General features: G+C 45.9%; 1 protein-coding gene across 1 annotated transcript in view; it reads left to right on the forward strand.

The window, feature by feature from the left end:
• LOC146202087 (soluble guanylate cyclase 88E-like) overlaps positions 1-25,480 on the forward strand; it is a 67,289-nt gene that overhangs the window by 38,088 nt on the left and 3,721 nt on the right. Inside the window, exons 8-9 of the mRNA XM_084587932.1 lie at positions 265-421; positions 20,650-20,759. Of these exons, the coding sequence (XP_084444058.1) occupies positions 265-421; positions 20,650-20,759 (267 nt within the window). The remainder of the gene's footprint in view (positions 1-264; positions 422-20,649; positions 20,760-25,480) is intronic.

Below are 25,480 nucleotides of genomic sequence, written 5' to 3' on the forward strand. Positions count from 1 at the left end.
AAATGTGAACAGACTAAAAGATGAGAGCGCAGTTGAGTCCTCAAGCTATTAGTTCTTTATCAACGATTATACCTGAAAGCTTGCGAGATGAATCCCAGCCGGCCTCTTGATTGCTTGTTTTTTTCTGTGTGATTTGCATGCTTAGCGCCGTTTTAGTAGCTTTTAAGAGCGGACGGTATTTAAACTTGGTGACTATACGTGTATGCCATAAAGTCCGGAAGAGTGTGGGGTGGTGCCTCCGCATGTTGAACCGCCTTTTTGCAGGTGGAGACCGTTGGTCAGGTCTACATGCTCGTGAGCGGTGCTCCAGAGAGACGAGAAGACCACGCCGAGCAGGTCTCGGCGGCCGCGCTGGAAATGCTGTTCGCGTTTCAGGGGAAACGACAGCCCTTCGATGAGCAAGGGACGTTCCTTAGAATAGGTGAGATGCTCGACGGTGGTACGACGCGTACCTTTTGCTTCCATGTCGGCGTAGCTTGAAGCTGTTAGACAGAGTAGTGCATTACCGTTTGTCCTTGTGAGTTTGACTCAGGTAAAATAAATAGCTGCTGCAGTGAAAGTAAATACGAAAATATTTACACCTGGAACACCCTTCTTTGCAGATTCTTCTTTGGAAATTCGCTGCTTATGTCAATCTAGGCGCACCTGCTCTTCAAGGAATTACCCAAACAAGCGCGCACGCAATAAGGAAAGCAGGCGGTAATGGTTAAAGAACTCAATAAAATATACAAACCCCGACAAAAAGTGAAAAAAGAAAGTAGCAAATGTGCAAGCGTGAGGCGAAAATGCTCTTTCTGACGCAGTCCATAAACCACATCAAGATTTTAGCAGTTAATAAAAAAACATCGCCATTTTAAGCAGGTGTCGCTTGGCTCGCACATGCAGCGTTGTTCATAGGAAGGGCTAATAATGGCCTGTAAATTCGTTGCATTTACATCATAGTAACCTCCGTACCTTGAACACTGGGAGCACGGCGAAAATATTCGTATTTGTTTACTCCTGGTATCAAATATCTCTGGCGGCCACTTCGAAAGCTATCTTTGTACCATCATCCTAGCGCCCACGAAGCGCAGTAGCGGACATTAACAAACGAAGCACGCTTTATCCTTGTAACCGTTTTGTTTAAGCACGAGAAAACGCAGCGCTGTTATCATATTATATACATCATGCTGGTAATTTCAGTGAGGCAACGTGCAAAAACAAACATAGAAGGCAATAGTGTGCTCCGTGTACTTTTGACCACGCCTGTAAGTTCAGCAACATGTATAAAACGTGCAGGCTGAAGCTTCCGGCTACGTTTGCTAGAATTATTCGTGAATGCGTGTTCGAAAATTGAAAGTTAATTGCAGTGGGTGCGTATCAAGAAAGGTTACAAACTCAAAACGTAATCGGAAACAAATAATAGAAGAGCGCAGTCCAGCTGAGAAGTTTCGTGTATATATATATATATATATATATATATATATATATATATATATATATATATATATATATATATATATATATATATATATATATATATATATATATATATATATATATATATATATATATATAGAAACAGGACGGTTGTAAGTATACGTGAGATCTGGCGGCACCTGAAGAAGTATTGCCTATATGCCGAGGTAAAGAATTTGAGAGTGACTTCATTTCTGTATCCAGAACAGAATGTTGCCAGACTATAGTTGGAGCTGCAAGCTATGAAGAGCGTAGTCGACTACTAGACGAGGGACAGAAAAGGAGAGAGCAAAAACATAACAGCTGGCACCCAGTCCTCAGTCCCTGCGGTCAGCCCTGTAACGCAGCGGAGGGTGCCACAAATTCCTCGCTTCGGACAGGCCGCCATTGGAAACATTTTTGAGGGAGGATGATAGGCCAGTCTAATTATCATCGGTTTTCCTTACGCTCAGTGGACGCTTTATGTCTGGCAGGAACTGGTGGAGGCATTTTGGGGCTAGGACAGCATTGCGCCACTTCCCTCCCGGCGTGGGCGGTTAAGTGTTGGGAGTTCCTCGATCGTTCGTTTATACCACGGCACCTTGCAGGAACAAATATTGACAGCTTCTAACCCTAGCTATGTGCGCATTATTTGCGTATAATAATGGTTAAAAACTAGGCCATAGTGGTACAAAGACCGCTTTGCCTGTCTAGAACACTGGCTCACCCGTCGAAGCTCGTTTCTGCGTGACTGTTGCCCGAGTCCCATTGGGCGGCACAAACTGGCCGCTTTAAGGCAGATTAGTTTGCACAGGCCTCCGAGTTCCGTCTCTACAATCGATAGGCGGCAAACTTTTTAAAGGCAATCATTTACATGAGGTTTGTTCTACCAAATTGAAGCAACCAATGATAGGCCGGCGACCGCGGTGTTCCATCCTTGCTAGTGCGGCGTGTGCTGTGTGAACGCATTTAGTGTTGTAATGACGGCACACATACAAGACAAAGAAGACGGTGGCAACCTAAAGGAAACAAGCCCACAGCCGGGATCGCCCGCCCGCTCTGAACGCGTTCCACACGTGGCATGCTTCCGGAATGGCATAACTTTCTCCCTTCCCTCAATCTGTTTGCTCGTGTATTTTGGATCCACCCTGGGGGAAGAACGCGACATTCACATTGCCTATAATAGGCTGCTCCTCGTCATCTCAGCGACATTGAAAGGTATGTTGCAGTTTGCAGTGTTTGCTTAAAAGCAGAAACGAAAACATCCATTACGGAGGTTGGAAAGGGGAGGAGGTGCGGGGAGTCTGGCGATGAGCCTTTTGAAATCAATCAAATAAAGGTTTCGAAAAAAAAAATAACCACGCTGGCCGACGAGAAAAAAAAAACAAAAAGAAAAAGTGGCTCTCGATTGTTGCGCCAGCTGCGTATTAGCGATAAAGAAGGTGCTTGGGCAGAAGTTGATGTAATCCTCGCAATATTAGATGAAGCTCGTATAGCCTGACTGTTTTCCCAAACGACAACACAACGAGACATCCGCCGCCCGCTGAAGTCTGCTTTAGTTCTGAATAGCGGACGACAGGTTTGGTAGTATAGCTTGCGGATACGGAGTCGTGCGCCTGAAAAAATGAAAAGAAAAAAGAAGCTTTTTATTCGTAGTTGGTCGCTCTTCGGCGGAAACATCTTTTTCAATGACATCGAAATTGAAATGATTACCTCTGTTGCAAGAAAAAGCACAGTCTGAAAACCAACCCAATTACCTCAGTTTGCCATCCGAAGTCAATCATATCAGCTTTTAGAGTTTCGAAAAATAGATTAAATTTGGCGTTGTATAGTTTTACAAAATTTGGAAAAAAAAAAGACGCTTTTGAAAAACCCGCGCCCTAAGCAATGACCGCCAAGCAACGCCAATGGCATTCTCTGCCCCGTGTAGGCCAGAACAGCAAGTAGCGGTCAGAACCGCTGCTCAGGCGGGTCGGAAAAGTTCAAGTGACGGCTCTGAAAAGTGGTTGTTACTAGAAGCGGGTTTTTTGAAAGCGCGCGTCCTTTTTTTTCCGCGAGACAGCCAACATTTGTGGACTCACAGCGCCGAGGGTAATCTGTTTCCCGAAATTATAAAAAAGCTGAAAGTCAGGTGTTAATAGTTAGCTACCACAACTAGAAACCTAATAGTAAAAAAAAGTAAAAATTATGAATTAAAGGAACGAATTACCAAGTTTATTACTCAAAATTGACAACCTGGTTTCTGATGCCCGCCACCACTAATACGATTACAGTTCAGAAACTCTCTTCATATCTCAAAAAGCCCATTAGAAAAACAAATTGTGTACTCAAGGATGCGGGATCATATCCCGGCCGCGGTAGCCGCTTTTCGATGGAGGCGAAGAGAAAGGTGCCCGTGTGCTGTGCGATGTCAGTGTACGTTAAAGAGCCCCAGGTGGTCGAAATTTCCGGAGCCCTCCACAACGGCGTCTCTCATAGCCCGAGTGACTTTGGTACGTTAAACCTCATAAACCGAAACCAAACCATTTTTAAAAATTAGGGGCGGTCTTACGTGAAACACCCGATATACGTAAGCAACGAGGGAAGTTAGAGGGCTAATGCGAGCACTGACTCCAGGAACTCCAGGAAGCAATATTGCCTTACATTACTTGAGAGTGCTTCGCCGTGTACTTTAGCCTGAACGTACTAGTGCTATTTCAGATCGAGGTATTGATATCCATATGCTAAAAATATGGTCGTTTCAAAACGCATAATAATTAAACATAACGATTAAACAATACTGTCAAGAAATAAAAATTAGGTAAGAAACATAAGATCATTCAAGTTATGAATGACATCGTTATTTGCGTTCACGGGCTTCAGCAACACAGCAAGCAACTTACTAATCTTGAAGGTAAGAATAACGGCATGAGACGCATAAAACAAATATGTTAGATTGTTTTTTCTTTTTGTGAGGATACTACGAATATGATGACTATAATGTAGCCGTATGCGCTTAGTTTGAAGCCAAATTCGTGATAATATCTAGCAATACCTCAACGCAATATTGTCTGCATTAGGAATTTCGTTTTTAAGTTATATACTTCGACATTTTAATGCGTATCTGGAATACCAGGTAATAAATGTCTTTCAGCGAAATTTCAGTGCACGATATCGTTTTCTTTCTAAGTCCTAGTCAATGTTTAACACTTTGCGAAATTTCTAAAAAACAGCAGATTATTGTACTTACGGGTATAGAAGCTTGAATCTTCCCTGGGGCTAGTAGAGAGGACCGAGAAATATGCAAGAGAAATATGCAGCCTAAAATTCATGGCAGTTCTCCCGAGGAGCCCTTCCTGACATGCAAAGCTTCTTGTGGCTGCAAAGTTCCCGAAGCCAATGTATATATATATATATATATATATATATATATATATATATATATATATATATATATATATATATATAGCCAGAACCGAGACCCCCGTAAGCTACAAGCAGATAAATGAAGGAGAAATGAGGGTACTCGTTATAACGAGTACCCTCATTTCTCCTTCATTTATCTGCTTGTAGCTTACGGGGGTCTCGGTTCTGGCTGTCTTGAAGTGAGAGAGTGAGTTCGGGTTCTAGCACAGCTTTCGCCCTGACTCGTGATCACGTTCTACGTGACGCTGGCGGTAACACAGGACGTTCCACGTCCACCGCTATAGTTGAGGGTGGCGCTGGTGAACACTCTCAAGGTTCGTATACAGACAACATTAATACCCAAGAAAGTAGCAGGGGGGACAGCGGCCGATGTAGCTCAGTTGGAAGAGCACCGGACGCGTTATTCGGAGGTCGTGGGTTCGGTTCCCACCATCGGCAACTTGTTTTTCTTTCTACTTTGTGTTTATTTATCTTTCCCCTAAACACATTACATCACTAATTTACGTGATTATGAAGTAAAAATTAAAAAAAAAATACAAAGTACAATCCCCAATGCTTTCCTTGGCCTCGCCGACTGTCGGCTTCTTTCCTTCACACACACACACACACACACACACACACACACACACACACACACACACACACACACACACACACACACACACACACACACACACACACACACACACACACACACACACACACACACAACACACATATATATATATATATATATATATATATATATATATATATATATATATATATATATATATATATATATATATATATATATATATAGACATGGTTTGCTTGTTACTAATGGGCCAGAGTTAAATTCAAACAGATGTCACACAACTTTCCCGATTATCTATTTTATTCCAACAGTTTCGGATGGTGGACCGTCCTTATTCAAGGTAGATTTGAGAACCTTGAATTGAGAACCTCAATTCTACCTTGAAGAAGGACGGTCCACCGTCCGAAACTGTTGGAATAAAATAGATAATCGGGAAAGTTGTGTGACATCCTGTTTATATATATATATATATATATATATATATATATATATATTGCGTGGCTTCCAGCAAAAATGTTCGTATACAATGACTGAAAAAATAATCACGTTGAATAAATGTTAAGTTTTCTTGTTTTTTTTTTTTTAAGGGGGGGGGGGTATTTAAACGTTCCATTTTAGCAATCGCAAAAGCGACGCCTCACACTTCTAGTATTCGATTGTTTTCTTTTTTCACCGAGATGCCTACAGAGCCTCATGCAAAACTTAGGCCCATGATTGTTAATAAAAAGTAGCTTATTACGTAAGAAAATTAAATATATAGAAAGTAATGGTTCATGTACATGAGATTTCGACCAACGTCCTGTCTGAGCACAGCCGTGCATTGTTTTGTATGCTCTCAGCAAAAATTCTTGTCACTATAAAGGGGGGTGCAGAGCTGGCAGCTCAACGCTATAGTTTAAAAAAAAAAAGAAAAAAAGACATTACGATGACAAACCTTTGATCTCAGTTTCGATGCCTTCAAAAATAACGTTTTGTGACCATCGTGGAAGTATAAATAAAATGATTTAGAAAATCCCACGAAAGGCGCTTAGGACTGCTTTACGTGCGTGCCATGCAAAAGCATTAAAGCCCTGCGGGTGAAATATTTTAGACTTAAGTTTTCGACATATACTTACGTTTCTTCTGTTGGTTTTGTATTCAGTGTCCGTGTTTGCGTGTTCCGCATAGATGGATACGTTTCAAGCGGCGTTTGAGAGCGATATTCGCCTATACCTCGGCTTGAAACTACATATAACGTTTTCATGGGCAAGGAGAAAATCAGCAGCTTGCCCTTTCTTCCTCTGGCTGGCTGATGCGGCAGCCGAGCGGCTAACGCCCAAGGGAAAACGGTCTATAGGATTGTCTGAAGTGACGTGGCCTCGGTTGCGGAAGGGTGTGCATGTATCCAAGTGAAACATCACGGATGATCGGCTGCCTGTGAGCGTTGTCTGGCAACCTGATGACGTCACCTATATTTCTTGCTGCACAGTTTCGCTTTAATAAAGCTAAAAGCAATACCTCTGCCGGGTCACATGAGAAAAAGACTGCAATGGTTTAATAAGCTGTCATAACATAAGCTCGGCTATACGTAAAAAAAATCGGGGCTTTTAGCCAGAAAATAAACCAACTTTTAAGAGGAACTCTTGATCAGCGCAGTCCGGTAACCTATAATTTTAAAGTTAAGAGACATTGAGATGCCCGGCGCTGTTGGATTTGGTCAGCCGGTCGAAAGAAGGGTGCATTAGTGAGGCCTAAGACACGCTCGATGTGCTGCCTTCAAGGAGCGTAGACGTAGTATCGTCTTCTGTTTACGTTGTACTAGCGGCAAAACGATAAGCATCGTTCTGTTTACGATTTAAATATAACCGCTTTGTCAAAGAGGCGGGGTTTACAGTCCCAGAAAACTAAAATGAGTGAGGATATCCATTGCTTGTTTTTACCTTTAATAAAGCTTATACAGCGACCTACTGAATGTGAATCCCTGCTCCCGATTCGTTAAGCAGTAAATATTGTAAAAATGTATCTTTGTTTTCTGTTTTTTACCGTGGTTAATGCTTTTGACATTATATTCAATTCTGTTGATGGAGCTGTCGAGCAGTTTTTCTTTCAGTGTGCCAGCGGGCGCTTCGAGTACCGTGAGAAGTTTTGAACTCTACTTTCTTGGCAAATATTCTTCTATGTATGTCGAGTGCTATGCGTTCTGCTCTCGCGATGTTGGTCAAAAGGTACTGAACAAGTTTTGGATGACATTGTACAACTTTTATCACCACTGGATGAAATAGAACGAAAGTTAGGATCGATGAAAGCGTGAATAACAACGCTTCCATCATGCGAGCGAATACGGACTGCACGCTACTGGAAGGAGCCGCAACTAACAGCATATCGATCTGTAAGCACCCGTTTAAATGGGCCAGTATCGGCGTGTCCCTGAAACACGTTTGCGTGACGTGGGCAGCCAGTACGTGCCGAGGGCTTCGGCGGACACACATCTCGCAGTTTCACGTGACAAGGTCGGATGCAGTTAAGCGGCCTCGCATGGAGCGTTTTTTGCCTGCGAATTTGAGCCGCTTGGGAAATGAACCCGGCTGAGAAACCAAACTTTCTAGCATCACGGGTGCGAGAAGCGGGCTCCTAAGACGCCCGTGACAATGCAAAATCGGCGGCACGGCCGCATCCTTCTCGAACGCGGAGCGAATTCGTGGGCAGAAAAATGCTCCATGCGTACCAGACTTTACAGGCTCGTCGCTGAGTCATGCGCAAGGCACGTCGCGAAATAGTGTTTGGTTTGGTTTGGTTTATGGAGTTTAACGTCCCAAAGAGACTAATTTTCACCACCTGGGGTTTTTTAACGTGCACTGGCACACAGCACACAGGCGCCTTGCTTTTCGCCTCTATTAAAAAGCGGCCGCCGAGGCCGGGATTCGATCCCGCATCCTTATGGGTATACAGCAGTCGAGCGTCCTTACCACTGCGCCACCACGGCGGGTTCCAGATAGTGTAATAGAGATGGTGTATACTAATTCATCGAAGTCTAGATCGGGAGGGAGGATGAGGAGAAAAGGAGGGCGGAAGGCAGGGATGTTAACCACAAAGAATGAATTCCGGTTGGCTACCCTGCACTGGGGAAGGGAAATGAGGGATTAAACTGGGAGGGTAGAAGAAGATAAGAGGTGAGAAAGTCACAGTCTGTCAATCAGGCTAGTCTCTCTTAAAAAGCGAAGAAGTTCCTTGTAGGCTTTGAGCGCAGATAACTTTTGTCGCCATGGTCTCAAGATCTTCCCTTCCATTAAGGGGTGAGCGTCCAGACGATCTAATGCAGTACGCAGCGTATATCGTTCAGATTGCAATAACAGGGCAATTACAAAGGAGGTGCTCAATCGTTTCATCAACGCCTCATCGTTCCCAAGCAGGGCTGTCAAGTCTAGATCGGATTGCCTTAGAAGCAGGCAATCTAGACAGAAGCATGAAATGAAAAAAAAAAAAAAAACGTTTGTGTAGCATGGGGCATCAGCGTATAAAACAATAAACATGCAACGATAGGGTGCAAAGATATAACTTTCAGATATCAAATACGATATGACGAGCGTTCCAGCAGCTTTGGATTTTCGGGATAGTGAACGAATAACTACGACAACAGAAGAAGAGGCGAGCAAGAGAATGCTACAGTGCTCGTGGCGTAAAAGCAGAACGAAAATAATGCCCGAGTTAACCATCAAGGAATTTTCAGCAATAGTACCGGTTATCTCGCATAACATTAGCCAAGATTTTAAAGATGAAAGACAGTGTGGAAGCGAATTATATCGAATGAGTGACGTTGGCATGAGCTTTGTAACTGAGGTCATTTCTTAGTTTCCTCTTAGCAAAATAATTCATTACGTTTAATTACTAAACTCCTTAAACGTTGGCTGCAGACATCAAGTGTGATGGTGTGATGCGCATAGTTGTACAGCACCTTCATAAATATTCGAATTGCTTCTTATAAGAAGTACGCACCTACGTCACAGTTGCCGCCGTTTTGTGGTGGAGCTAGCACAGCGAAGATCTGAGGGAATATATCTAATCGCATTTTCGCCGCCAAGTCCGGCTTGCACTGGAGGAGCTATGCTGCATGCGCATCACAAAATGGCGCCCGTGACGTCACATGAATATTTCTTAGACCAACACCGATCTGTGAAGTAAGCACGATGCGGTGGCGCTTCTATCGCCAGCGTGGGCCTACTGGGGGTGAAAAGTAGGCTTAGCGCCCGTAGGAATACATTGAAGCGAAATATTCCAAAGCAGTTTTCGAATTTCACGGGTCATCTGTGATGTCGTTACTCGGTACAGAGCAACCATAAACACCTTGGAATAGATCGCGGTAGTGTGGAATCTCATTACCGAGGCGAAGTATTTTTAAAACATCGCGAAACATGTTGGGGATGCGAGTTGAGAGGGCGACCCATAGAAATACATGTAAACACAACTTACCGCCACACTTTGCTCGGTTCAGCAGCGTTGAACCCTTCTCCTTTTTTGGTGAACATCTTGTACGACGCCCCGACGTCATGTTGCATGACACACTACATTGCATGTTGCATGACACACTAAGTAATGCAAGTCTGACTTCCTGGGCCACTCGCAGCACGATTAACTGACCGCGCACAGTTGCAGATGACCATGCACCACCCGCTGTCGCTAGCAGACGCTCCGGAGCTGGAGGCGACCGCGGTGGGTATCGCCAGCTGCGCTGTCGTCTGCTACGATGTGAGAATCTCGTTCGGTTCATATTGTCGTATGGCGTTTGACAACTGCTTATTAAACGTAATTCTGTCTAGGACGTATCACTGGAGCGACAGTATTATCAAGCTTTTACCCTATGCGGCAGCATATCAGACTGTAAGCAAAACTGCGCGATTCGCTACACCCACCTTGCCTTTTGGCGGTGTCTGGATTCATAACACAGGTTATTCGGGGAGTTTTAAAAGTAGACTGCCTCAAGCAATGCTGTGATGGCGGCTAGTTAGTTTTCCATCATCATGTATGCGCGCTGAACTTTAACTCGAGACAATTCACTAACACAAGACACAAGTCGCGCACGTACCAGTCTTGTCTTGTGTTAGTGAATTGCCTCGAGTTAAAGTTCAGCGCGCATACATGATGATAGACTGCCTCCGTAATGACGCACCATACTGTATCACACACTTCTTCAATGCGCTGGTCAACGTTTGACGACCGGCCACCATTTCTGATGATCTGCGAAATGAGAAAAAAAAAAATGTTCCGGTAAGTTGTGTTTACATGTATTTCTACAGGTCGCCCTCCCAACTTGCACCCCCACATGTTCCGCAGTATTTTAAAAGTACTTCGCCTCGGTAATGAGATTTTATATTTTGACTATCTGTTCTAAGATGTTCATAGTTACTTTGTACGGAATAACGACATCACAGGTGCCCCGTGAAATGAGAAAACTGCTTTGGAATATTTCGGTTCCATGTATTCCTAAGGACGCTAACCCCATTTTTCACCCCCAGTCGGCTGCGGCACCGCGAGCGCCCCCTTTGTTTGTAAACACGGTATTGGTCTATACGATTTCACTTACGTAGTCCTTTTTTCCCCGTTCCAAAGAATGTCCGCGAAATGTGTAAAAATAAAATCCCGCGTTTGCTGGGCGCTTGCACGCCGCTTATTCGGCTGCTTTCAAGCGTGCTGTGGATGGAATAGGTCTGCTACGGCGTGGATGTGACCACGGGAAAAGCGACGTGTCCGTTTTGTTCGCTGTAACTAATTGGGGCTACTGCTTTCGTCGCATGACAATGCAAATGCAGGCTGCTGGCGGAGTTTTCCTCCTTTGATGCGTAATAAAAAGGCTGTTTTGTTATTTTATTGCGCAGTCTTTCAGCTCGCAGCCTGCATTTGCGCAGTCGTGGGACGTCGGAAGCCGGAAGCCCCCAAAAATAGCTGCAATCGGCATAACGCCCCCGTCGCTTCCCCGTAGGCCACCGTTCCACTGCGGCCGATCTCGTTCATCCATCGTCTGATTGAGGGCAGCATAATCGTAGCGTGCAGGTGCATCCTTATGTGGCCTCATTTTTTTTTTTCGTTTATTTTCACCATTTTTCTGATCTGTGTGCATGATGCGGGGAAAAGAACTGCATACTTCATATTTTGTAGGAAGCAATTAAAAAAGTGGTTTGTAAAGGCGCTTTACAAACTTGTGTATCACACTTTAGATCTGCAGTTGCTATTTAGAGTTAAGTAAATAAACATGATTGTTCATTCAATTAAGAGGAAAATAAATATAACATTAGTGGCTCTAGGCTGGTGCGGCAGTATGCATCCGGGCTATCTCGTGTCCAAATTTCTTTTCATTTTTGTAACCTTGGGGCTCAAGATTCGTGGGGAAACATGTATAGTCTAGACCATGAGAATAGTTTTGAATGGAAGTAGAAAGCATGAACTTAAAGGTAAAAAAAAAAAAAAAAATTAAGAAAATCGTTCATAACGAACAAAACTACTACAAATTGAGAAAGCAATGCATATTCAGCCCTTTCCAGATACAAACGCGACTGCGAAATAAGAGGGACACTTGCGCGTGTCGGTCGACAGTCCGCAAAGCCTTCAGCGCTTTGCTACACGCCGCACATTTTGGAGGGTGAAATACTGGCAACCTGAGTCCCGCCTTTGTTATTTCGTGGTCCATCATGCTTTTGTAGTTTGGTTCAGTGACTCACAAACTATACAAAAAAGAGTGTTACTGGCATTCCACGAAGAAAAACGAGCATGGATTCGTGAGTGCAGACCTAAACGCAGGCTGATGAGGTCAGAGTTGACTATGCTGTATGCACTCCTCGATTTTCCTCGTTCGCGGCAAATAGGAAACAAACAAAAAAGGAGGGGGTGAGGGGGAGGGTACACTGAATCTTCACATTTAAAGGCATGTTGTGGCAGGGTCAATGGCTCCTGTCTCAAATTTTGTTTCTGTGTCCTCTAATATCTCACAAATACCCATGGGCATACAGCCGCAAGCTACCAAATTATCTGCAAGGCCATTCGACATAAATATAAAGTACCACTCTGCTAAGTCGTACGAAAGTTCCGGCACGCCCCTGCGATGGCGTGCCTGAATATTAATCCGAGGGTTTCGATTCTAATCTCACAATAGCTACCCGAGTTGACCCCTCCTGCCAACTCTCGACGTGGGTAATGTCAACAGAGCATTAAAAGTGGATCAGCATCTGTCAGGCTCGTCTACTGCGCTTTAATCAACATATTCGGAGTCTTTCTTTGTCGCTGCAAGAACCGCCCTTTTTATTTGATCGACTTACATGCTCTGAGCCGCTTACCATCCGCATTCCCTCATTCATGAATACCAACCTTGGTGCATGGTAAACTGTGGCTAAATAAGAAAAGCAATGGAAGCAATAGAGAACAGGGACGTGCTCCTGTTGCAGCTGTCAGCACGTCATGATTTCTTTTTGTAACATACAGATGAGAAATCGAGAATGCAGTGCGCATGATACGTGGATGGTGCTGTGAAAGGAAAAAGGGGTTTCCGATCCATCCATAGTACCTGCAAAGGAGCCTTTGCCACATTCTCAGTGACTATGCGGCAAAGTACTTCTTTCTTTACACACATACGTGCGCACTTACTCGCTCGCTCGCTCGCTCGCTCGCTCACTCACTCACTCACTCACTCACTCACTCACTCACTCACTCACTCACTCACTCACTCACTCACTCACTCACTCACTCACTCACTCACTCACTCACTCACTCACTCACTCACTCACTCACTCACTCACTCACTCACTCACTCACTCACTCACTCACTCACTCACTCACATGCACACTCACGCACGCACGCACACGGATGCATGCATGCGAAATCTCGTAAGAATGGCTGTCTGGTGATGCAGAAACATGCCTTTTCATTCGGTCAGGTATTTATATAGCAGAGAGGTGCCACTATAAACCTCGTTTCACCTCTCCGATCTGTTCGCCATATTTTTCTGAGAAGTACAGAAAGAACCATTCAGCGTGGAGAGCTTTTTAGAAGAAATTCCCATGGGGACCGAGGCAAATTGATTTCCCAAGATATGCTCTGCAGGAACAATTTTTGCAGCTTGCTTTTCACCGAAATGCGAGTGGCGCTGCCGGACGGTGGTCAAATAAAGAATGCGCCATGTATCTATGTTTCGCCAGCGCGAGCCGCCTTTTACGCGGTGTTGCTCCTTGACGCATAGTGGCCGCTTTCAAATCGGAATCTGATTCTTTTCACAGGAAGGAGAAAACACAAACACAGAAGGCCATTCTGAGGCAGAAAATGTAAGCATGAGTCGCTGGAATGTTTGTGCAAAAAATTAACGACAAAAGCGACTGTAACGTTATACTGGTGCTTTAATGACAACGAATATTTTCAGTGAGATATTATTGTCCGATTTCGCTAGTTTTTGTTCCTTCGCTTGAAAGAGCACCTTTCTGAAAATATTTTGGTTGTACACTATTCTCTCGGTGTTTGCTCTGACAGGAGCTTCAGTACTTTATTTCTGCCTTATACACTGTCAACAACTGCGAGAGCATTATTGAAGGACCTGCGCAGGCTTTCTTCGAAGTGTTGATAAGTTTCTTTAGAATGAGATCATTTTGGGGAATCAATTAGTCTCGCACACTGAATGGCACGTTGCAAGAAACTAAGTTTTTGACATTTTCGGCGATGCTCACGTTTGAAACGTAGCTCTCCTGGGCGCACTGAACTGCATGAAAAAAAGAAAACAAAAACACAGAGTGGACACTTAAGCTTCGCCTTTAAGGGTATGAGCCGACAACATCGTTACTGACTCCCATTTGCACCGCTTCGCTTGCAAATAATCGTTCATGTACATGCATTTCACTACCGCTATAGCTTATAATCGTTTACGTTTTGCCTCTGCTATGTCATCCGTGCTCATTAGCATACAGTCTCAAGCTACCCCATTATGTGAAAGACCGCCAGGCAGAGCCTGGTATTAAGCCGTACGCACGTGCCGGCCTGACCTAGGTGCAATGTGCCCAACTCGGTTTCGAAAAGTCCTGGAAGGCATGGATTCCGATCGCACCCTCTCATCTCAAAGGTGGAGCCCGACGTGTCAATGTCATGTGGTCTAGTCACCTCGCGCAACCCAACAGCCAGTCTGTGTACGGCCATGTCACATTACAGCTATCACTTGCCAGAGTCATGCCTGGGATTTTTCGCTCTCCGTTCCAACGCCGACAGTGCCGAGACTGGATTTTCTGAAGGACAGGGCCTGTAAGTCTGTCGTGTTAAAACCTAACGTAATATAAAACGAGAGCCTTCTCGAACGAATCTCTTCGGAGGAATACTGAAATCTCTACTTTCTTAATAGACTTCTCAGTTTCAGCGTTTCTCGTCTATTTCGTGAGACGCTGATTTTACGGACAGCTTCGATAATAATCTATTGCAGTTTTTACGCTGTGCCGTCGATGCGTATGCGTATACTGCCGCTACAGATGCATGCACCTACTGAAACGTATGGAAGCAGCTGTCATGTTTCTTTTCATCTCTGGACGACTCACCTTGGCTCTCTCACTCTTTGTTAAGTTTATCTGCAGCTCGGTTGCATGCACGCCAATAAAGCGTTTTGTTTATAATCAGCATCCTAACGAGTTGATGCGCTCGGCTTTTCAGGAAGTTCCTTACTCATTGTCACTGTCGAAACAAGATTTCACTCAAAAATATTTTCAGGAAGCGGCTAGCTACAACTGGGCATTTTCAAAAACAGCCAAGAGTTCACTGAACGATTTTTAGAGGATAGATTTGAGGGCGAAAGCTTCTTCGAGCACTGCGACCTACCTTTGGTTTCAATAAGGACGCCGCACGAAAGTACTGCCGCTGCAAGGAGAGCCTTCATGTTATCTCGTTAATGAGTTTCGAAAGTAAGATGTTCGTTTATCAAATCTTGGCGGTGTTTTCCGCGCTCTTGAAAAACAACCATTGCCGTTGGCCAGAGAGGACGCACCAGTTGCTTGTGGGACGATGCTGACGGAAACGAGCCATGTGCTGGGTAAGTCGCCCTAATTGCGGCTTCAAGAAATATACTCTAGGATAGAATGAAACCCTGAGTAGCAAGCACGTTTTTTTTTTTTTTTTTTTGCAGCTTCAAGCAATAAAGAAAAGGGGCGGGGGGGGGGGGGGGGGATGCTTACTTTTTTGTTCTTTACAATGTCGCACTTGTAGTCGCCTTAAAATAAAACAGCAACTTCAAAGGGTTTTGTTCTTATTGGTGATCTTCTTAATGTATCACACGACTTTACAGCAGTTCGTACACTGTTGTTTATTTCCGCGAGAAATGCGTGTACCTGCTTCATGAAAAGCTAGTGAATCCAATATGATTTCAAGAACTGTTTTACTTCCATGCAAGGTTGGCTGACTGCTTAGACAGAGGAAGAGCCGAGCTTTAGCAACATGAAGGATGAGAGCCAAGGGACCATTTGCTATTTTGGCGTCGAAGTGCAGCCACGCACTGACCTCGCTCTGATAGTATTTCAACGTAACTCATTTCAACGTAACGAAGGTAACTTATATAGATGGCACAGCTTTTGCCGCAGATTTTGAATGTGCTCCCCCTTTCCCCCCCGTCACTGATGAAGCTACCGGGAGATAAACAAATGCCGTCTGACTGCCAAGTCTCACATCAGTTTTGTTGTCCTTACTAATGTGACGTTGAAAAAGCTTTTACAGCTGTTAGTATATGCCCTTGTAATTAAATCGTTGAGTAAATAAGCCAAGTGAGGTCACTGTATTTGGCCCCAGGCTCTAGCATGCCGACTCTTTTCCCCAGCGGGCCTGCTCGTTCAAATGCGATGCGTTCTTACGAGTGCCAAATTGTGCACCCCTCTATTTTGGACCGCTTATTTCCCCAGCAGTACTTACAGCCTCTTTAATGCCGTCAATACTAGGAATAGACTCTCAGGAGGTGAGCGTTACACCTAACGCTGGAAGGCCGAGGTTCCGGGACAATTTTCACTTTATTTTACTTTCGTTCTCTTGACACCAAAGTTTGATGTCTTTTTGACTGGTGCCTTTTTTGCCTTGTTTTCCCGGAAAACAGCGGCTGAGAAGAACATTGATTATAACCCTACATGTGATATCACGACAGAAGTGTATTGGGTAGGCTTTACATATTACTCGCAAGAATTAGGAACACATGATAGAAATTTTCTCGTATTGGCTGAAGCAGATGTTTTCTTTAAATACACTTACCTAAAAGGCCCCGGCTGTATTTCAATGCAGGCGAAACTGAGCGGCGTTCGTGTGCTGTGCGATGGCAGGGCATGTTAAAGAACCCCAGGCGGTCGAAATTACCGTAGTCTTCCACTACGGCGTCTCGCATAGCCTGAGTCGCCTTGGGACGTTAAACCCTACAATCCAAACCAAGCTTACCTAAAAGCCCTCACTACAGACAAGCACTCGAGGAAGCATAAATGGTTCAAAACATTGCTTGTGACGTACCACGTGAGAGTGCGTAACTGAACGAAGACTCTTCATGTTCCGCAGTCGAACCGATTGGGAACCAGTACGATTCACGTAAAAAAACGCCCATATAAGTGCCAGACGTATCTCTGCCAAGGAAACCTATACTGATATATGAAAAAGATTGTAGTTAAAAGAAAACAAAAATTGGCAGTGGTCAACTCTGTTCAACCGATTATAGTGCGAAAGCACGGGCTTTTATTCGTCTTGTTTTAAATCGGTGTAATTGCAGTTTTTTACACGATACCTACCTGATTGTTTATCATTTCCACAAGACACTGGGTGAGCCGGTTAATCATCATCTTTAATGTGATGACGTTACGTCTCCTTATAATTATTTTATCAAACTGTGTAAGAGGTTTTCTCTGCCTATGAGCCTGGTGCGCTGCAGCATCAGCTGTACAGGTGGCGTCATCTGGGGGCCGCCGCATCAAATGGCGGAGGTTTAACTGCGGCCTCCGTGATCAGCTTTAGTGCGACGGCGCACTTGATCGCAAAGGCATCGGGTTTAACCCTACATGTGGCACCATACGGGAGCCACCGCGTCAAATGGCGAATGCTTAGCCATACTCAAACCTGGTTATAGCGAGTGAAAGCACCATCCACGGTGACTCATAAGAAGCCCGGCTACCTAACCCAAACTCGAACAGGTCAGGTTCGAACCTGACCAGTTCGAACCTGCTCCTATGTTTCTTTTAAGTGTGAAAGCACTACAAGAGGCTATGGTCAGTCATAGGTTATTCATAGGCTCCGTCACTCTCTCTGTTGACCGGCGAACTTGAAAGACCTGTCGAAGAGATTCACACGTTGGGGCCGCTATATCGAACTTAGCTTGAATTACCCGCGCGATGCCACATGGTTGTCACGTCATGAAACAGCTTAGGCGATCAGAGCGACGGCACAAACAAGGTAAAAAAATATTCTTGGTCGGTGGCGAACGAATGATTTCTGGATTCTGGAGTGGAGCAGAAGGCTAAGATGCATTCCGGTCCAGGCCTATAACAGGGACCAGCACTCGTCCAGCGAATTCGCTCTACATGATTAAGAATATAGCAAAATGATAATTTGAAGCCCGGCTGCGGCGGCCGCTTTTCAGTGGAAGCAAAAAGCGAGGCGGTCGTAATATTGTGAGATGTCAGTGCACGTTAAAGAATCCCAGGTGGTCGAAATTTCCGGCGCCCTCCACTACGGTGCCTTTCATAGCAAGAGTCATTTTGGGACGTTAAACTCCATAAACTAAACCAAACCAAACCAATTTTAAGCTGACATATACATCCAATGCATGCGCAAATCTTGCCTCGATAAACCTATACTTTTTTCCCACTAATTCTCAAAAGACGCGTCCTGTTCGGTAGTCTGACTTACTTTTTATGAGCGCATTACAAACTTCTTGATCAAAAAGATCATTTCTATCAGTATGCTCGTTAAATGTGTTTTACATTGTCGCACAGTTGCCTGAACATTATTTTCAAAAACGCACTTCGTCGGATTTAATGCGAAGTATTAATTACTCGTGAGCGTAGGACAAAGCTCAGAAGAAAAATTTAGCAGCTTATCGGAAGCTTGGACCATTTGCATCAATCAGTTTCAAGGAGCAGATAAATTCCCCGCAATCGGCGAATGTTTATATTTGCAGCGCCGGCCGGCGCGCCGAGGAGGCCAGCGCCGCGATCATAAACATCCCCTGGTTGCGAGAAGTTTACGCTGGCGCCGAAGTCTCTACATGTTGATAAAAAGTATCTTACAACAATCCATAGCTGTCTCACAATCATTTCGGATCTTAAGCAACACCTGTTAATGTTTTGGGGAGCTATACTGGGGAAACCAGCGAGGCAATGAAGCGCCCATAACATTCGCCGGCGCTTGATCAGCATGCACAACGGCGCAGTGCATGGGGCCCAGATCTAGCAAAGAAGGCTGAGGGCCCAGTTGTAAAAATAGCGCGAAGAACACAAGGACAGAAAGGGCGACGCCTGCGTCACCCTTTCTGTCCTTGTGTTCTTCGCGCTATTTTTTACATCATGAAAGTTCACCAACTCGCCCAGATTTCTGCGTTACTTAACCCAGATGAATCTCATGTGTTTCTCTAAATGTTTAGAAGATAAAATTGGAATTGTACATTCAAACTGATATGAGGCAGGGACATGGCTATTAGATCCTCTGGGAGCTAGCTGCTGGACGTTCCATTCGACGTCTGTCGTCTTTTCCGTCGAATTTTTTTTTTTTCGGGCGACTTATACTTCGCGCAGCAAAGCATTGCACCAGCTGTATACTCACTGGGGTATGCGTGCTGATCCCAATGTCACGGCATCTAATTCTGGGTAGAGGAGGTTGCATTTTTATGAGAATGAATGTGAAAACCACTCTGTGATGTTCGGTATACCGATGCAGCTAAGCAGCTAGAGGTAGCGAATATTAACCGGAAATCGACCCTGGCGTCTGCCAATGAGCAGCTTCGAGACGTTAAGCTCCAAGCACAGCACAATTCAAATAACACGTTGTCCATCAAATGATAGGTGTTCTTTATTGCGTAAGATGGCTGCCAAAAAAAGAAATATTTAATATGTTTTTCGAAAAGACGATTTGTATTTGCTTTTCCCATTTTCGGCCTCGCACTTTTCGTGCTGTCTGGTCCTACATAGTGCGTCACATGCGTCTCGTTGCTATTCTTCCTTCCCAGTCCCGACGCGCGCTCGTGAGATTCCCATTGCGTGGGAATAATCGTGCCGATGGCTTAAAGGTTCCCGGTGGAACTTTATAGGACGCGTACAAACGCGTACAAGCCGGCTCGATAGATCGTTCGGCCGTCCGCATACAGCGACGGCGCGTTCCTGCTTGTTGACCCAAAAGCAACCGCGGCTGCGGCGCGACGCCGGCAACGCGGCAGCGCCCGGCGGGGTGTCCCACGTCGGCGCCGGTCACGCGCCGCGTCAGCCCTCCCGCCGACTGCTGTCGTCGTCGCCGCTGCGTGTGTCGTGGTCTCGGGATGGCAGGGCGTCAGCGCTTTTTTCCTCCTGAGGCGGCCGCTGGTACTTCGTGTGTGTGTGTGTGACTAAGTGCGCTGCTCAGCTATGCTGACAGTGCCTGCGCCACCCTGTTGCCGAGAAATTGCGATCCTGCACGGGACGGACGAGTATGTGTGCGAATCAAGTGCACAGTGCATGCCTTTTGCCACGATACAAAACCTGTACATCGTTAGGCTTTGATCTTTCGCGCCTAGTGCTGCAAACCGACTTGACTCGAGCCCTGGACACGTGTTTGTTCGGGCGTGACAGGCATCTTTCAACCACTGATCAACGGGGAATTCCAGCCGACTGGCTGTATTAGCGAACAGAGCGTTTGAACAAACCGTTAATAGTGTTAGATCCCCGATTTCGTAGTAGAGAACGCCGCGACGCTCGGACCGCCAACTACCTAACTTGCTGTCGAGGTGCAAAGAATGAAAATACAGGGTCTTATCATGCTGATTAGAACTGTTCCGTATAGGAAGGTTGCTCAACGTTAACCACGAGGCCTAACTAACCAGTTTCTCCTCACTAGAAATTACCCGTTAATCGTTACCGCGCTCGCGACCGGTACTCTTTGCTCTTCGCCTCGGTATACGTGGCTAGCCTTCGTTTCGTCCTGCCCCTTATGCAATGCAAAATTGAGAAGCGGTACCCTACTGCTCTGTGGTCCATGGTTTGCGATACTAAACGCTTGATGAGTTGGGCTTAGACAACTGTCATTTATTCCACGACAGGAGTACACTCGGGACCAGTGGCCGCCGGCGTGGTGGGACTCAAGACCCTACGCTACTGCTTGTTCGGGGACACCGTCAACACGGCGGCCCGCATGCAGACACACGGAGAGGTGAGGCAGCACTGCACACGTAAAGCCGGGACTGCCCCAAGCCTCCCGGTTTTGCTTGGAAGAGTAGCTCGGCAAAGATTAAAAAAAACAAAACAAGAAAAGTGATTTCTTCGCGAACTCCCAAAAGCGGTCTGGAAAGCACTATAATTAGCACAGTTGCAGATATAACAAGAGAAAAAAAAAAAACTTAAAATGAATGATGTAATACTTTCCAGTCCGTACTAGCTCTAAGGCTAGCTCTGGGAAGCCATACGCAGCATGGTTAAAAGATGGCGCACAAAAGAGGCGGCAGAATACGCGGCGCAACTCGCGGACGCTAATGGGTAGAGAGGTGCAATGCGGCAGCTAGGCAGATGCCTCGCAAAAACACATGCCGTATCTTCCGAGCTCTCATAGATCCAAACCAGACGCGCACCGAGTCGCAGAAACACCTGCAGAGAGCAATACACGCGTTTCAAGGAAATACGGTCCAGTTAGCGCTGAAGCTCCGAGACCAGTACTTGCGCACGACCCAAGACCCAAGGGGAGAAGCTTACAGGTACAGTGGAGACGAAAATGCTGAGCTAGATGAACCTTTCAAACTATACGAGCTCAAGGCAGCCCTAGCGAGAATGAAACGCGGGACCGCGCCAGGAAGAGATGGGATCACGGTAAAACTCCTAGCAAACCTACCAGACCACGCGTACCAATCCCTGCTAGAACACTTCAATTCGATCTGGACGGGCGAAGTTCCTCTTCCCACCGAATGGAAGACGGCACTCATAACTTTCATCCCAAAGGCAGGCAAAGCCATAGATACGGACAACATCAGGCCCATTTCTCTCACGTCGTGCGTAGGCAAACTGATGGAAACAATGGTCAGAGACAGAATTTCCGAGTATTTTGAAAATAAGCGAGTCTTCGCCGACTCGATGTATGGCTTCAGGCCAAATAAATCGGCTCAGAACATTCTGATACAGCTTAGCAGAGAAATATTAAATCCAATAGAACATCCGAACGGGGATAAGATAGTGCTGGCCCTAGATCTGAAGGGAGCCTTCAATAATGTGATACACGAGGCCATCCTGACACACCTTTCGGAGACGGGATGTGGAAAGAACGCGTTCGAGTATGAAACGCTTCCTCTCAGACAGACAGGCCTACGTGAGGATCCAGAACGCAGACCACGGTCCCTTTCTATTAGGCGCGAGAGGTACACACCACAGGGAGCGGTGCTATCCCCGCTTCTTTTCAACATGGCAATGAAAAATCTCCCGGTCCACCTGGAGAAAGTCTCGGGTGTGCAGTACGCGCTGTACGCGGACGACATCTCCATATGGGCCACGCAGGGCTCTCTCGGAGAAATGGAGGCCAGCTTGCAGGAGGCAGCCACCGCTGTAAATGAGTACGCGAAAAAATGCGGCCTTCAGTGCTCACCAAAAAAAATCCGAATTCTTCCATATTCGTCCCTCTAAAAAAAGCACAGACAAGATAGAATTGCGACTTGGATCAGAACCAATACCCGAGAGAGAGGAAATTAGAGTACTGGGCCTTGTCATTCACCAGCGTAAGCTAGCGACGACCACGCTCGACAAGCTAAAAAAGGTGGGAGACCAGGTGGACCGAATGGTTCGCAGAGTCTCAAACAAGAAAGGGGGACTGAGAAGCAAAGATGCTCTACGGCTGGCCAATGCCTTTGTAACAAGCAGAATCCTGTACTCGACCCCCTATCTCCACCTCAAGAAACACGACGAGAACATCCTCGAGGTGATCACGCGCAAAATAGCGAAGAAGGCCCTCGACCTCCCTATAACCACGTCGAACCTGGGACTCCAAGGTCTGGGTATTACGAACTCGTTCGAGGAGCTGAGAGAAGCCCAGCTCACGAGTCAATACACGCGACTATCGCAAACACCGTCGGGGCGTCGCCTATTAACCCGTCTACACATACAACACACGACTGTAACCGAGAAAAGAGTAAGGCTTCCCCAGAAGTGGTGATACGCCCTGCACGTAAAACCACACCGCACTAATATGTCCAAGGACGACCACGAGGGTAGGCGCATGGCCAGGGCAGAGGCCCTAGCTCATCACTATACGAAGGGAAACCCGGAGTGTACTATGTGGACACGTCCGGACCGCACCAAGGCGGGCGGTACACAGCGGTAGTGATCCACGAGTCCAAAACGGTAAACGGGCTCACATTTAAAGCCCGAAATGTAACACAGGCAGAGGAGGTCGCCATCGCGTTAGCAGCAACACACTCTGATTCCAAAACAATCATAACGGACTCGCGAGGGGCGTGTAGGAACTTTCAACAGGGTTGGGTCCCGTACCTGGCCTACCGGCTACTAAAAAACAGCTCGGACCTGGCGTACCGATTACTGCAAAAGAGCTCGTACGTGGAAAGTCCATCCCGCCGCTTCATAGTCTGGGCTCCGGCCCATTCTGGGCTAGGAGGAAACGACGCACCAGATGCCGCCCGCGCGCTTTCTAACCGGGCAACCTCGTCTCCTTCCTCCTCAGAAGAATTCACACCAGCCTACACTTTCAGAGAAATTACGCAGCTGTACCAAAACAGACACAATATTTACCCCCACCCATGTAAAGGGTTAACAAGAGCGGAGGAACGCGTGTTTCTTCGCCTCCTTCTCCGGGGAGTGCCCGCACTGCGGGGAAATGTCCTCGGACCTTTTCCACATGGTGTGGGCGTGCCCCTCCAACCCTGCCTTTGCACCTAACCAAAACACCACCCGGGAGGACTGGGAGGCGACCCTACTCGCCTGCTCCGACCTGAAAGCCCAAAAGGCCTTGGTCAAAAGAGCAATGGCGGCAGCGGAAGCCATTGGGGTTCCGTACTAGGGACTCCACCTAGTGTTAGTGAGGGGAAGGGCACTAAGCCTGACCCCAGAGCAAACTTCATACAACTCCATATTTTATTAAACGTTTTCACCACCACCTAAGGCTAGCAAGACGCTGCGACTCCCGTCGATCACATTTCCGCGATCTAGAAAACGGTTTTGCAGCAGCAAAAACAGTTTCTTGTGTTCACACTGTTGACAGTCGTTGGGACCGTAACATCGCTTTATGTTCGCCTAGTAACAAAGAAACTATTTCCTATTTAACTTAGGTGTATGCTTCCCTGTGAGCATTAAAGTTGCGTCCGGGCTCACTCATTGCAAAGGCGTTCACTTACCTTCGTTTCATGCGACATGGACATACAAGTAAAACAACGCAGTCAAGACTGGAGGAAAAAACAGCCTCAAGGCATGAACGCAGCAATGAAAAGAAACGATGAAGTAATTTAACTGAAAGCGCACGAACTATGACAAACATATGTCCTTTCTGGAATCACACAATCTCGTTATGTGCAGAGTCTTGCTCAAGCTCATCGCAAATAAAAAAGGAGATACATTCTCCTTCAGCAGTCTAGGAATATTGCTTTCATGGGTCAAGGAGGCATGTAATTATCCGGTGTATTTTGTCTTTCAAGATGGTCGAATGCGAAACAGAGGTATAAAACCTCTGATTGGATTTCGGTTTCTTATCTATAGAAGTAACAATACGATTCTGGTAATTTCGGCGGTTTTGCGAAGTCATTTCCTGAGCTCTAAGACTGCCATGGCATGAATGGCAGTATAGAATTGTAATTTTCTCGGGAGGTAGAGTTGACCGTGAAATTAGCAAATATGCGGAACGCCTCCTGTCGCGTTCACTCTGTGAAAAACAATTTCGACGCTTGTCAGCTAGAAGCACGGAAGCTACTGTTTGGCATTGCTGACTTATTATCTACTATAATACGAATGCAAATAAAGAAAAGCTATAACTTGCAAGGCTTTCTTTTTGGGCGGGATTCAGTGAGGTTTGAACTGCTACTGTTTAACAATCGCTGATACATTGTTGCTAATGAGCTATATATGTACTTACTGCTTATTGCTTACGTCCATCCTTCAATAAGAGCACTGCTTATTGAAGGATGTGCTTACGTAGCAAGCCTGTGTTTGAAACGATACTCGTGCTTGTTCCCCAACTTTTGAGATGAAAAGGAGAACAAAGAGTTTATGCATATTGCGAATATACTGGGGACAATTCAGGTACCTAAAGACTTTACACTTTTTGTTATAATACTGCAGTAGAATAATATCTGAAATAATAGTGGTGGTAACAAAGAGCTAGCAGAATTTACAGTCCAGAGCTTACATGATGCTACAAAAAGAGAGAGGTGCGCCGTGTGTACTCCCTGCGAAGTACAAAAGTTCGGAGTTATATGTTTCGGCTCACAAATTCGGAACAGCACTGCCAAAAATGTCGGTTCTGCGTCATGGCTGGAAGCACAGAGATAATGTAGTTTCGAAGGCGTACGCTAATGCCCAGTTACTGCAAATCACGGCTTCGCTAAGGGAACCGCATCGATATATCAAACTAATGCTTATGGGCTAACAAATTAGTGTAAATCCACAACCGATGCGCAAGCAACCCTTTAGACCAGGACTGTAAGCCGCGCATGCTGAATTTAAGCACTACTGATCCATCGATGCCCGGCTGTTCGGTTCCATCTCTGTGGGTAAACTTTGCGTCGAGGAAAGGTGTCTCGAGACGACAATGCGCTCTGACGTCGGTGCGTTGCACGTCTGTATTGGCGGCCGCGAACTTGAAGGGTCGAATGTCAGGGTCATCCGTGGACGCACGCGCGTACCGGTCTGAGCAAACTTGGCCTTCAGCCACCCTTTTTCCCGTGTGGC

Source organism: Amblyomma maculatum, chromosome 1 (assembly GCF_055883805.1).
Source record: "Amblyomma maculatum isolate TAMU_Amacu chromosome 1, ASM5588380v1, whole genome shotgun sequence".
In the NCBI taxonomy this organism is placed as follows: Eukaryota; Metazoa; Arthropoda; class Arachnida; order Ixodida; family Ixodidae; genus Amblyomma; species Amblyomma maculatum.